This window comes from Oryctolagus cuniculus, chromosome 3 (assembly GCF_964237555.1).
Source record: "Oryctolagus cuniculus chromosome 3, mOryCun1.1, whole genome shotgun sequence".
Classification (NCBI taxonomy): Eukaryota; Metazoa; Chordata; class Mammalia; order Lagomorpha; family Leporidae; genus Oryctolagus; species Oryctolagus cuniculus.
In genome coordinates, this window is record NC_091434.1 from 14,421,030 (window position 1) to 14,436,124 (window position 15,095).

The 15,095-nt window shown below is 38.5% G+C and overlaps 1 protein-coding gene across 9 annotated transcripts in view; it reads left to right on the forward strand.

Moving 5' to 3' along the window:
* DOCK10 (dedicator of cytokinesis 10) overlaps nt 1-15,095 on the forward strand; it is a 297,295-nt gene that overhangs the window by 265,636 nt on the left and 16,564 nt on the right. For 8 of the 9 annotated variants that reach the window (XM_051849117.2, XM_051849118.2, XM_008259243.4 and 5 more), the window contains exons 41-50: nt 646-758; nt 2,632-2,769; nt 3,387-3,569; nt 4,363-4,473; nt 5,398-5,613; nt 7,359-7,416; nt 7,735-7,833; nt 10,860-10,966; nt 12,269-12,391; nt 12,520-12,633. In XM_051849117.2, the coding sequence (XP_051705077.2) occupies nt 646-758; nt 2,632-2,769; nt 3,387-3,569; nt 4,363-4,473; nt 5,398-5,613; nt 7,359-7,416; nt 7,735-7,833; nt 10,860-10,966; nt 12,269-12,391; nt 12,520-12,633 (1,262 nt within the window). The remainder of the gene's footprint in view (nt 1-645; nt 759-2,631; nt 2,770-3,386; nt 3,570-4,362; nt 4,474-5,397; nt 5,614-7,358; nt 7,417-7,734; nt 7,834-10,859; nt 10,967-12,268; nt 12,392-12,519; nt 12,634-15,095) is intronic. The other variant, XM_051849121.2, reaches the window with a different exon arrangement.

Genomic DNA, 15,095 nt, shown 5'->3' on the forward strand with positions numbered 1-15,095 from the left:
AGAAGCAAGGGGAAGGGCCAAACTCTCAACAGAACATAATGTGCTGAGTACAGCATCACTGGAAAAAGGCAATTTTTGGTATTGGGAGGATTAAAGGGGTTACTTGCCCATATCCCAGAAGCAGTGGGCGTAAGATCTTTAATCCAGAGACACACCCATTCCAATTTGTAAATTATGGGAAAATGGAACCTGGAATCATGCAGCATATGAATGTTAACAGTTATGGACACGTGACCCAATTCCTTGTGTGAAGATACATGCCCTCACCTGTAAATACACTTTGTCCTCCAAAGTGGCTGCAGATGGTCCACTAAGGTTGTACATTTGGTGTGTTAGCCCACAAGCAAGAGAATCTGAAACAGTATGATTTATGAAAGAAACATGACCTTGTACATAGCTGAATAAATGGAAAAGAACTAGAGAATTATAAAACCTTACAGCTAACATATGCAAAGGGCACACATAGTAGACTCTGGTATTCATATTTTAACCAATAAGGAATGGGACAAAGAAAGCATTTTGATTCAATAAATTATTCATCAAAATCCCAGTAAACAGTTGATACGCTGTAATAAAAGAAAGTCCTTCATAGGTCACAAAGAACTGTCTTAAACATTCATGCATATTTTACTCTGTTTTTTACAGGTAACGCCAATGAAATAGACATTGTGCACCATGTAGACACTGAAGCCAATATAGCTACAGAGGTTTGCCTCACTATTCTAGACCTGTTATCTCTCTTCACTCAGATGCACCAGGTGAATATGATCATAGCACTTTGAGCAAAATTCTAAAATAGGAGGTTAAAAACTCCTGTATCATCAAGAATGTTATAAAAGATTTCTAGGTCATTCAATCAGCTTTACAGACATTAAAGTTGAGATTTAGATATTATCAGAATCTTACTAACACTTGCTACATATGCACCCATACATATTTCACTATTGTTAAATAATATTGTTTCTTCACAGTTTCTCTTGTTTCACTATCAGACAGGCTGGTGAGATGAGAGCATAACTCTGTACTTTTTCACTAGAAAATGGAGAGACAACTAAATGCAAAACAAATGGTACTGTTGAGCATCTTTTCATGTGCTTCTTTGCCGTTTGTGTGTCCGTGGTGGAGTGACGTCACAGTGTGCCAGTTAGAATATGAACAGTTGAAAAGACGGATAGTAAGGGTGCGGAGAATCTAGAGCTATCATTCATTGCTGATAGGAATGCAAAGTAATAAAAACACTTTGGAAAACAGTATGGCTGTTTCTGAAAAAGTTAATTATCCATCTGTCATGTGACCAGCTAATCCAATACTAGATATTTATCCAGAAGAAATAAAAGCTTTGTACACAGATAAATATAGCTTTATTTTTAAAGCAAAGAAAACCGGAAGCAACCTCAATGTATATCAACAGGTGAATTTTTTTAAAAAATATAGTTTATCCATACATTATACCGTAACTCAGCAGTAAAAAGAATAAACTGATACATGCTACAATTTTAAAAAGTCAAACAAAAAGAGTATATACCATATTAGTCCATTTATACAAAATTGTAGATAATGAAAGCTATAGAAATGGGAAGTAGGTCAGTGGTTGCCTAGAAATGTGGAGGAAGGAATTACAAAAATATTTTAAAATTTTGGAAGTGATAGATATTTTCATTATCTTGATTGTGGTAGTGATTTCATGGGGCTATCTATGTGCCAGTGTCATATTTACAAATTTTACAGTTTGAATATGTACAATTTATTGTAGAGTCATTCACTGGTTAATAATAGGAAAACATCTGGAGAAAAAGTGTCATTAAGTAATTTTGTCACTAAACAAGCGATATAGAGTGGTGTACATACACAAACTAAGGCAGTTAGGATATACTAGATGATACAATGCTATGAGACCACTGTCACAAATATATGTCATCCATCATTGACCAAAACATCATTATGTGGGGCACGGCTATGTGTCAATCACACCTCAATGAAATTTTTAAAGATGTCTGAAACTCAATCAGGTAAGCGTACAGCTCCAGTCGGGAAAAGTAGATCCATGGAATACAGGTCTCTATACCCAACAACACGATTACACCTAGAAGGTCCTGCTCTCAGGCAAAATGTCAGCTTGTTGGTAGAAGAAGCTAAAATTTATTTTGATAGTTTCACAATGGAAATGTAATTAGAATCTCTCACATTTTAAAGGGCTTATCAATGCTTACAAAGACCTATTTATCCATGACCTTACCGCCTCTCTCTCTTCTGACCCCACTGCCCTAGCCATGCACCAATGACTGTTCTTTTCTTTGTCAACCTTGAATTTACAAGTTCTCCAAATCATGGCCCTTGAACTAGCTGCTTCTCTCCCAGGGACAATTTTCCTGTATCTCTCTGGGACAGGATACTTCACATCAGATCAAATCAGCCACTGGAGTGGTGTCTGTTACCATGCTAGGAAAGTAATCAGTCCAGAAGCAATCACTTTCGATCATGGCATCTTTCTCTATTTTCTGGTTTACTCCTGTTTTTTCAGTCACTGCTATGTAAGTTTCAGAATTGTGCCTACCACATAATGGGTTTATAGTGGAAAAATTTCAAGAGTTTTTCCACTTATCCTAAATAATAGCTGTGTTGAATTTCCAGAGACAACTCCAACAATCTGACTGTCAGAATTCACTGATGAAAAGGGTCTTCGACACCTACATGCTCTTTTTCCAAGTCAATCAGTCAGCTACAGCACTGAAACATGTATTTGCCTCTTTAAGACTGTTTGTTTCCAAGGTAAGGACACTCCAGGCTCCAGTGAAACTCACAGAATGACGGTAATAAACACACAGTAACCACTGTATCTCTCCGTGGGGAGGGAAGGTTTGTCTTCCTCTACTTTGACTTTGCTAGTCATCTATTCCAGATCTCAAAAGGTATTCACAGCCTTGACATCTGTCTGCTTGGATATCAAAATCAAATAAAACTGACATTTGATCACTAGTGTTAAGTGTTCTCAACGTTTATGGCATAGAATTGCGTAAAATGCACACCTCAACTGTCATAACTGCATTCCAAGTAAAGATATCACATGAAGTGGCTAGAGCTACCACTGAGGACACCTATAAATTACACCTGTGATTTATACAATGTCAATGAACAGAAGACTTTTCAAACCTCTCAATTATTTTGGGTTGTCATCATTCATAATAGAATATAGAGAAAACAACCATTTCTAGAAATGAAAGAGAAATACTCATGTAAAATATAATCAGTAAAATTATATCTCATTTGCAAATGGAAAAAAGACTAGATTAAGAAAATTTTGTCATTCTAAGGAACCTTAAAATATGAGACTAAATATAGAAAAATGAAAGAATGTTGCTTACTTACCCATTCTTCCATTTCTCTAGTTTCCTTCAGCGTTCTTCCAAGGGCCTGCCGAACTCTGTGGGTCATTCTGCTATGAAGTACTGAAATGCTGTAACCACAGGTCACGGTCAACTCAGACAGAAGCCTCAGCACTTCTCTATTTCTTCATGAGGAAGAATTTTGAATTTAACAAGCAGAAGTCGATTGTCCGGTCCCACTTACAAGTATGTGCTGCCAATTTTCGTTAACGCTGTTGTTAAAACCACCAGAAATCCTCCATCCCCAGGGCAACCAGTTCCCAGCCCCTCCATAAAGATGCCAGATCACACAGAGACACAGCTGGGCAGAAGTCAGCAGAGCCTATGTCTCCGTTGTCCTTTTCTTACTTCTGCCAGGGAGCAGAAGAGACAATGCAGGGAACTGTGGCGAATTCTAGGAGGTCACATTCTACCGAAGTACAAATACACAAATTTCTTTCTAAAGGCATCCCAAGATTCTAAGATTCCTGCAGCTTTTCTTGGTTACTTAAGATAAATACCCTAGATTACGTGAACTCAAGATGCAATACATAGTGATGTCCCTCACTGGAACTGCAAAGAGAAATCCATGATGTTTTTATTCACTCCAGTGGATTTCCTTAAAATCACTGTTCCTGGGGGTGGCCATTAGGGCACAGCGGGTTAAGCTGCCACTTGCAATACCCACACTCCAAATCAGAGCACCAGTTCAAGTCTCAGCTGCCCCATTTCTGATCCAGCCCCCTGCTAATGCACCCGAGAAACAACAGATGATGGTTCATGTACTTAGGCCCTGCAACCCACCTAGGAGACCCACATGGAGTTCCTGGCTCCCTGGCTTTCCACGTGGCCCAGTGCTGTTGTGGACATTTGGGGTGAGAAGCAGCTAACAGAAGATTGATTCCTCTCTTTCTCTGTCACTCTGCCTTTCAAATAAATATTTTTTAAAGATGCTATCCCTGATTTTGAATTAGAGGTTCATTTTCCTGTTCTCTTCCAGCTCATCAAGGCTGTAAGCCAGTTAATAGCCGATGCTGGCATTGGAGGCTCTCGATTTCAACATTCCCTTGCAATTACCAACAATTTTGCGAATGGAGACAAGCAAATGAAAGTAAGAAACGCATCGTGGGCTTTTTCTAAGGAGCTGGGGAAATTCGGAGTGGATTCCTTTTGTGATATGTCTGAATCATAAAAGATCTCTTAATTATGTATTTCATTTACTGAGATCTTGAGCACTTATATTGAATCGGCTTTTTTGCGTTGATAATTAGCTGTTACACTTTCAGCATATGATCTGCTAAATGGAATCTCCAAGCTATACAGAATGATATATGACATGAAATTTTACCATGAATAACAGAAATACAATGATTTGCATTGAATCTTGGTTGCGGGCAAATTTGTCTTTTTTTTTTTTTTTCTATTTCTCAAGACCTCTTTTAGTCATTATATTGACGCGTCCAGGAGTAGAGCCAAGATTCAGTCATGACTAGAAAAAAATAATGCTTTCAGACCCCCATTCCCTATACCACCTCTATTTTACCTCTCCCTCTCTCTCTCAGTTCAAATTTTCTTTTTATTAACTTCTTCTCCAGGGAGGCTCTCAATGGGTCTTCCTCTCATCAATGCTGAGGACACTGACAGTATCTTCGGAGTAGAAAATCGGCTCACTCAGTAGCCTCAGTGAAGGGACCAGAACTGAATCTTTATGATTCGGATTTGTTTCATATGCGCATCCTAAACCACTGCTTGTCACTTAGGGGGTCAAAGAATGTGATTGGTAGACTCATGGCCCCTAGGAATGCAGTCAGACCCACTTAAATCACAGGACCTAAACTAGACAAAGAATAGAGGATATTGCCATGTCATCTTCAAACGTGAACAGCCAAAGCACAGTACATAGAATGCACCCATTTACGAATAATAGAGAGAACCTACCAAACTGTGGTGCCAAGCATAATCAATAGCACAAGTGGAAGTAATTTAACTTACGAGCTCTAAACAGGTGATGACCCAAGCTCTCTCTTTTCCAAAGAACAGCACTTTCCCAGCAGAGGTGAAAGACCTGACTAAGCGGATAAGGACTGTTTTGATGGCCACAGCTCAGATGAAGGAGCATGAGAAGGACCCTGAGATGTTGGTGGACCTCCAGTACAGCCTGGCAAACTCCTATGCCAGCACCCCTGAACTGCGGAGGACCTGGCTGGAAAGCATGGCCAAGATTCACGCAAGAAATGGGGACTTATCCGAGGTGAGTAGCAGAGGCTCAGCCATTCGCTATGGGTATTGTCTTCTTCGGGATGCTCAGGTTTTCACTTTCAACATGAGTAGTAGACCATTTCACTAATCTACATAGGACCCAGTTATACATAAGGTGCACAAGGGTGTCTGACTCCAAATAGATGACACCAAATAAAGCCCAGAGTCGGGGAGGGCACCTGCAGTTTATGAAATGCAGTTCAGAACTGAATGTTAAAAACCTGTGAGTGGCCAGCGCCGCGGCTCACTAGGCTAATCCTCCGCCTTGCGGCGCCGGCACACCAGGTTCTAGTCCCGGTCGGGGCCTCAGATTCTGTCCCGGTTGCCCCTCTTCCAGGCCAGCTCTCTGCTGTGGCCAGGAGTGCAGTGGAGGATGGCCCAGGTCCTTGGGCTCTGCACTCACATGGGAGACCAGAAAAAGCACCTGGCTCCTGGCTTTGGATCAGTGCGGTGTGCCGGCCGAAGTGCGCCGGCAGCAGCGGCCATTGGAGGGTGAACCAAGGGCAAAAGGAAGACATTCCTCTCTGTCTCTCTCTCTCTGTCCACTCTGCCTGTCAAAAAAAAAAACTGTTAGTAAGGTGCCTGGTGGGTGGTAACGGCATCGGGAAATGGAAATTGCGAGTTACATCAGTTAAGATTCTGTGTTTTAAAACTTTTTCCTAGTGATTGGGATTGGCTGAGGAAGCTTTGCCGCCGAAGTAGGTAGACTCAGGCAGGGATTGGCTCTCCTCACTTGCAGCTGAGCTAAACTGGCCATGGAGAAATTCAGACTCCTTTGCACCCTGTGAGCCAAGCCCACTGTGTGAAGATTACAAATCAATGTCTCTAATTTTGTACATCAGTTTAAGCTCTGGGTGGATTTATATGCAGCAATTAGCAGCACCCAAGGGCTTCTGAGTACCCAGTGGAGAAGTTCTGGCCTATTGGCAGAGCTGTGCCCCACTGGGGAAGGGGTTCATCTGTCTGGAAGTGTTTTAAACCCTGAAGTTCTTAGCAATAAGGGGCTGTGCAGTGGACCCCAGAAGCCTGGCTGGGCAGCAATTTGGCAAGAACTAGAATGAGCAACTCCACTTCCTGGGACTCCCCTGAAACTGGCGAGATTCCTCCATAAAACCTTCAAAAGGAAAGCGCAGAAGTCATTTGGAGCCTTCAGCAAGTCACATTTAAATGTGCTCAGCAATGTCCAAGGCTTCATAGGAAAAATTAAAGATAAATAAGGCATCACTCACCTAATGTGGTCCAGGGGCAGACACACGGGTTCCCTTGTGTCCAGCAATGTAATCAAGTGCTCACCTGTGAGGCAAAAGTTTTGAGCAACAGAAATTCAAAGAGGGGCCATTACTGAAAGTACAAAAAGCTGAGAAGGCAGGTTATTTTCATTTTCAATTTATATTTGGATAATAGTGGCTTTAGTTTAATAAGAAAAGAAATGTGGATTTTAAAAATGTATAGATTTAGATATTAAGGCAGGAAGATAATTCTATGGGAAAATTCTATAGGCTAGCTCATTCACTCACCTCAAAACTACAGTAAGAGTGAAAATGAAGTCTCAAACACACATTTGATTTTTAACACTAATTTTTTTTGAAATCTGATTGATCCTTACTTTCTATTGTACCAATATGAAGGGTTCTTCTATATTACATATTCTGACTTAGCATCCTGACTCACCTTGCAACATTGGTTCTAATTAGATCAAGACCCAGCATCTCAGTGGTTTGCTTTCTCTTGTTCCAGGCTGCCATGTGCTACGTCCATATAGCTGCCCTCATTGCAGAATACCTGAAAAGAAAGGGTAAGGTGACCATGGCAGCGGGGTGGGGGTGTGGGGAGACCCAAAACCAACATATAAAAATCTAATTTAAGATTAATTTATTAATTTTGGGTCTTATTAATCTGTTACATTTTATTAAGGGACATTGCCTTTCACCAATATTTCTCATTATGCTATACTTAAAAACTGTCACTCTAACATGCCATTAGCATATTTATTTTATGTATGTAAGGCTAACTGGATGGTTGGCTTCTTCATTGGTTAATGACTTGTAGTTTCATAAGCTTGTATTAACAGAAACATGTAGCAACGTCTTAACCTCATCTCGCACTACCATAGGTTACTGGAAAATGGAAAAGATTTGCACATCATCCCTGCTCCCAGAGGATACCCACCCCTGTGATAGCAATGTCTTACTAACAACTCCAGGTGGAGGAAGTGAGTGACCTAACTGTGTTCCATTACCCACAAGGCACAGGAAATCAAGTTGCTGCTTAACATTTACTTCAGTAGAACTTATTTAAATGTATTCTGAAGGCAAAAGCTGTCTCAAGCCTACAGAACTTACTCTGCAAAAATCCTAAGCTCCTACCAGTCAGAAATCCCATCCAAAACTTAGGATGTGTATATAACTGAAAAGTTCTCAACAAATAAACTGCATGGCTTCCAGTATTCAGTATTATGAATTATGGTCATATTTATCTACCAATGTGACTGCTAGTCTGCCATTTGGATTTTATTCTGAAATTGAATATTTTTTTAAATTGTAAGAGGAATGAATATTAACATATAAATGTAATACAGCTGTTCAAGAAATGCAAAAATAAGAAATGTGGGCACTTTTAAAAGTTCATGAAAATAAAATCTAAAAAGGCAATTTTATTTTGATGTAAAAAACTTTGAAATCTATGCATACAAAGGGTCTTCAGCAAGTTCTTAGAAAATTAGCATTATGAAAAAAATGATGCCTGATTTTCAAAATATTTTTGTACCAAAATGAACTTATCTTTTAATTCCATTTTTCATGGACTTTTCCATTAATTAAAAACTCCATCTTTAATGTCTGATAAAAATATTTTGTAACAATGAATAGAGTTTATCTTGTGTTTTAAAAAAAATGATAATATAGTTAACAGCTTAATCTATATTCTCTTGTAAAAGTTTGCTCAAACCTAAAGCATATGTGGTGCAGTCTGTTTGATAACACAATCTTAACTTTCAAATAGCAGGTGCAAAGAGTGTATGAATATCAAGAATACATTTTAAAATCTTAAACAGGTTACCTAAAAGAGTTAAGAGGAATTCAGTTTCAGCATATCAGAAATAAAACTCATTCCTAATTCTTTAAAATGTGTATATTTTTCTAAAATTCTTCAGTGAATTTTGCAAATTGGAGACATTTGAACCAAATGACAAAAGTCTGCTGAGTCAGGGAGGTCACTCTTGAAGATCATGAAGAAGCCAGATCTGGCGTCATAGCCCCCCGGAAAACTCTAACATTCAGGGATCTTCTTGCTTAGCCCAACAATGCCTATTCAGCCTTATTTTATATGCAAGTCATCAAAAGCATCACTGTTTTATTTAAGAAACCCTTCCTCTCCACATTCTTTTAATGATAAACAGATACCATAAATTTCCATACAGACTATTTCTAAGAAGTGAATTGAAGAAAACTGATAAAACCAGATGTCAGTTTGAGACACTGTTGAAACTTATGTCTCATAAAGTTGTGTGAATCTTTAATATTAAAACATTTTAAATGCTCACTTTTAGACCTAATGTGATATTTGGATATAATGCACCCTTTGGAGAAAGCATTTTTAATAAACTTTTTAAAACAGAGGAAAGATCGGCCGGCGCCGTGGCTCACTAGGCTAATCCTCCGCCTAGCGGCGCCGGCACACCGGGTTCTAGTCCCGGTAGGGGCGCCGGATTCTGTCCCGGTTGCCCCTCTTCCAGGACAGCCCTCTGCTGTGGCCAGGGAGTGCAGTGGAGGATGGCCCAGGTGCTTGGGCCCTGCACCCCATGGGAGACCAGGAAAAGCACCTGGCTCCTGGCTCCTGCCATCGGATCAGCTCGGTGCACCAGCCGCAGCGCGCCAACCGCGGCGGCCATTGGAGGGTGAACCAACGGCAAAGGAAGACCTTTCTCTCTGTCTCTCTCTCTCACTGTCCACTCTGCCTGTCAAAAAAATAAATAAATAAATAAATTAAAAAAAAAAAAAAACAGAGGAAAGATCATTTATGATGCATGGCACGTATTCACATCCATCAGTATACATCTGAAGCTCATGAGTAAATACTTGAAATCTTTAAAATACTTTTATGTCAGGATGTTTTGGAAGCAGAAGAGCAAGGTTTCCCTTTCCTGCAGTGTGCACATGATAAGAACATAAATGAATATAGGAAACTCCAGTTGGACTACAAATGATCATCATTCTGAGAGAAGCATGTTATGATTTTTCCTTCCACAATTGAGTCTCATATATTTAACGCATGTTTAATTATAAAAGGAATATTATTATAAAATTAGAAAAGCAGACTTTTTTAAACAGTAAGGGTTAGATTTCAATAACTAATCTCTAGCATGTTTCAGGAGTGATAATTTAGTAATATGGCTAATGAACTCTGAAATATGGAAACACTTCACAAATTATTATTTAGGACTTAAAAGGCATTTGTTACCTGGACATTACTTCAATAAGCCTTGTACCATCAATATCTCAACTAGTTGCCAATGAAAAATCTATAAGTTAGGTACTATTATCACCTCCAATTTGAATGTAAGAAAATCAAAAGGAGTTCAGTCATTTGTCCCAGAGTTCATGGTTGGTTTCTGACGCAGGTGAAGTTCAAGGGCTGATCTATCCCTTCAGGCTGAGCTCCTAACCACTCACTTCACCACTCGCATCTAATCTCTCATCTAGGAATTTTACTCATTATGAACTGATTATCACATAGATCTGTGGAGTCAAGACTTTTTAATTTGAATGATACTAGAAAAATTTTAGAAAGTTTCTAGATAATACCAAAGAATGAAATTAGTGAGTACTGAGCATTTTCTTTGCAATGAACCGACTGTACCACATATTTTCTCAAAAATTAGTGTTTTCAACCTTTTCAGCATCCCTTTGTGATAAATATGAATGCCTTCCACTTAACAATAGAGGGAAATGGGCCAGCAAGGATAATTAAACCAGAATATTGGTGCTGCATGCAAGCCCTGTATTCTATCCATGATCTCATACTATCTCTAACAGAAAATGTGTCATCTGAAAATGATACAGACTTATTAAAAAGGAGAACATCAGTTGACTAGATGAGAGTAGTGATCAATAGTCATAATCTCACCATCTCATTGATTGTGTGTCTTAGAATACCTGTAGCATCATGAAGAAAGATGTTATCTAGTCCAAACAAGATTAGGCCCAAATAATAATGTTGCATTTGCTTGGTCCTCCCAAGGCATGTTCTCTATGGGATGGCCGGCTTTTCTGAACATTACACCAAATATTAAAGAAGAAGGAGCAATGAAAGAGGATTCGGGAATGCAAGATACACCATACAATGAGGTTAGACTAAATAATCCAGTGTACACTAATTGAGTAAAACAATGCATTGAATTGTGATGTTAAACTAAATAGGAGGAAACAAGCATATTCAGAAAGATAAAATTATTGTATATGACTGCATTAGATAAAATATTAAGACTAAAATTACACTAAAATAATTCATCAATATTAGATTTCATTACTAAAGTATCATTTTCAAGAAAAGTTAAACTAAGCTTTATTTACATCTCTAAATGAAGCCAAACGTACATCATCAGCCCTTCTATAAGATGTGCAATCTCTAGCCTTCCAGTAAAGGTAATAAGAAATTCTAAAAGTTTTATGAGCTGGTCACAGCTATTTTTTAATGCATTGGCAAATCTATTTAAAAATGCAGTTGAGCCAAAAGGCTCAACAGTTTCTTCAGAAAACTTTCTGATCTGCAAACCATGGCTATTTTTCTTTAATAAAAAAGAAGCAACTTGCTACTTGGAATTATTTAACAATTCAAGTGAAGATAATGGAGCTTGCCTCATCAAGTAATTTAAAATATAACATAAATTAGCTTTTAAAAACTTATAATATCAGATAGATGGAGAATATGAAAAGAAATCTGGGGGATAAATTTTGATGAATTTCACATGATTCTACATTGATTTTGTGCACACTGAAATAAGCAAAGTAAATGCATCTACACAGTTATATGTATTAACTATTTCAAATACTGTTTAAGATATGGTGGTGAGAAGGTATTCTGAGAATGGATTGGTTAGATACGGCATAGCCAAAAAGCAAAGTCAATGGCAGGCTGCTGAAGCAGGGATCACCAGAAGGGAAGTGGGTATCTGATTGTGGAGTGACTTGAACGCCGTGCTGTACAGTTTAGACAAAAATTTGCAGGCTAGCTCTCCCAAAAAGTTTAGGTCAAGGGAGATCTCATTGTCACAGTTATACTTAGAGGGAATGATTACCAGAGAGAAAGAACTGGAGGAGAAAACTACTGCAGATGGCTAGGAATGGAGTACAAGGTGTTTGAGTTAAGTCAATGACCATAGGAACGGAAAGAAATAGAAATCTCTGAAGGCTTCCATAGACTTAAATTAGCACATCTGGTGCACTAATTAGGTGATGGTAGTAAGGAAAAGGGGAGGATCAAGATGGCTTCATAGCCCTTGCTTTTTGGTTGTGCATGCCAGTAACAAAGACAGAGAACTCAGGCATCCCACTAAGAAAAATTTGACAACACATTCTGTTTGAAACTAGATCTCAGAGATGAGCCATAACATTAACCATGTGAACCTGGTTTTGTTTGGGGCATTGCAGAATATACTCGTGGAGCAGCTATATATGTGTGTAGAGTTTCTTTGGAAGTCTGAGCGATACGAACTCATCGCTGATGTCAACAAGCCCATCATTGCTGTCTTTGAGAAGCAACGCGATTTCAAAGTAGGTGTTCCAAACCCCTAGAAGTGAGTTAAAAATCTCCTACTTGGCAAATTACAGTCTTCAAAAGTAGACATTCCTTATTTTCATGTCAGCATCATCTTCATGTAACACTTCAATTATGGTTTCAGAAATTGTCAGATCTTTACTATGACATTCATCGGTCGTATCTAAAAGTGGCAGAAGTGGTCAATTCCGAGAAGCGGCTGTTTGGTCGGTACTATCGAGTGGCATTTTATGGCCAGGTAAGTTTACTAGAAGTAACATGAACTAAAAGTTCTGTTATGAAGTTGGACAGTTTTTATTCCCTGTAAGATGTCTGACTATATGTGCTTATGGATTGAGGGAGCGTGGGTATGTCAGAGTATATTTGTTTCTCTGTATGTGAGGGTCTGTAAGTTTGCCCATAGTTAGAAATATACATATTGAGAAATAAATAGGCAGAGAAATCTATGGACCTTATTACAAGTTAAACTAAAAATAGCAAATTCTGGGACCAGTGTGGTGGTTTAGCAGGTTAAGCTGCCACCTGTGATGCCAGCATCCCACATGGGCACCCATTCATGTCCCAGCTGCTCCACTTTGAATCCAGTTCCCTGCTAAAGAACCTGGGAATGAAGCGGATGATGGCCCAAGTCTTTGGGCCCCTGCACCCATGTGGGAAAAGTTCCTGGATCCTATTGCTTTTGTCTGGCCCAGTCCCTGCTGTTGTGGCCATTTGGGGGATGAACGAGCAGATGGAAGATCTTTCTTTCTTTCTTTCTTTCTTTCTTTCTTTCTGTCTATCTATCTATACCCTTGTCTCTGTAACTCTGCTTTTCAAATAATAAGTTAAATCTTTTTTTTTAAAAAAAAAAAAGCAATTCCTAACTTCATAGAGGAGGGTACTTATTTTTCAGCATTCATTTCCTCTCCATTAACCCCAAAATATCTAATTATATTTATATGTCATATGTTGAAGTGAAGTTAAATGTTCTTAAGAAATAAAATTTGTAGAATTCCAGAGAATAAAATAATTCTTAGGGGCTGCATCATATCAAAGCTTTGTCTTTATCAACATGCAATTTAAGTTTTCTAATTTCAAAATACTCTTTTTTTTTGCTTTTTCAAACTTTATTTCAACATAACTATGCTTACAGAAATACACTCATATTGGTTAATAGAACACAATTTAAATTTAACTTATTCTACAATTTTTATCAAAGACCTGGTACATGGTTTAAGATTTAAAAAAAAAAAGTATTTGCAGCCTGATTTATTATTATCTATTACAAATGTATAAAAGATCTTCCATCAAATGCTGCACAGGAAGGCAGAAAAAACCTTGAGAAATTTACCTTTGGTTTGCCTCAGAAGAGTAACATGTACTGCACTGTAAAAGTCAAACTATTCTTATTTCTAGGCAGAATACTGTATGATCAATTTGTTTCCTGTATTGCAAGTCAATGTAATTTTAAAGTTATGGTTCTCAGTGTATTGCAAAGCAATTAAGAAGATTGAAAATATTAGGTAGTCACAGCATTGGCCCGGAAATTGGAAAAATTATATATTAATTATGAATGTCTCTTCATGGCAGTGAGATGTGTTTAAAATGGGATAAACCCAGGCACCATCCTGTTTCTCTTCAGGAAGGCTTATGACACTATTATATTTCAGCAGTATTTCCGACTATTGCTCTTGTGAATAAACATTCCATTCTTTTATTTTCATGATGGTAATGATTCTCAGCCCTCTCTCTTTCTCTCCACCTTTCTCACGGAAAACACTCTTGCATATAACTTCTTGTTCTCAGAATTTTTAAGGCAGCTGAAGGAGTCAAGTTCAGCATGGCCATTCTAGATTATTTCCCATCAAAGACTTTGGAAAACATTTACTTTCTTCTTATCACCAAAACCAGTTTAAAAATTTCTGAATTGAGAAAGGCACTCTGCCTAGAAAGAGAGGCGTCGTTCAGTAACTACTGCCATAGACAAATTAGTGCAACCTGGGTTTTTCTCACTGCACAGCAGCATCAGGCTTGTGAAGGTAGAGAAATCCAGTGCTGTGAAGACTGAGATCTGCAAAGACAGTCTACAGATAAAAAGCTACATTTAGACATTCTGAGGGTACATGGAAAAACATCTGAACTATCCAAAATGAGGAAGCAGAGGTGTGGAGAGGTATAGAGAGAGGAGGCAATGGAAGCTGTGAAGGAAATATGCAGTCTGCATCCCTGGTGAACCATTAGCACGAAAAATGACAGAGAAATGCATCAGAAAGGAGACGTGGGAGTTGAGAAATTGAAGCAGAAATGCAGGGCTGCAAGGAGATGACCACAGCACAGAAGTGGTTCCCAAGATGTGAGGGTAGCAAGAAATGATTACAGCTGTGCAAGGAATCTTTCTGATGAAACAGTCAGGGACTCCCATTCACATCTGAGTCATGAAAAGCAGCATGCCTCCCTGATTGCTCCAACCAGTATCTAAGACCCAAGCTATTAAGCAGGTGAAAACAAATCATACCACTTTCCAGCGTGTTTTTAATGCCAATGTTTACTCTTTTCTTCTTTCATTGATTGTTCCAGGCTGTGGTAAGTTTTCTCTTTCTCTCTATTTGCATGCTCTAATAATCCTCACACTTCCCTCTGTATGGTTTTACTGAACCTTAACTTTTTGTACAAATGAACCTTGGTATAAAGGCTGAAATAATCCTACTTCTATTCATTTTG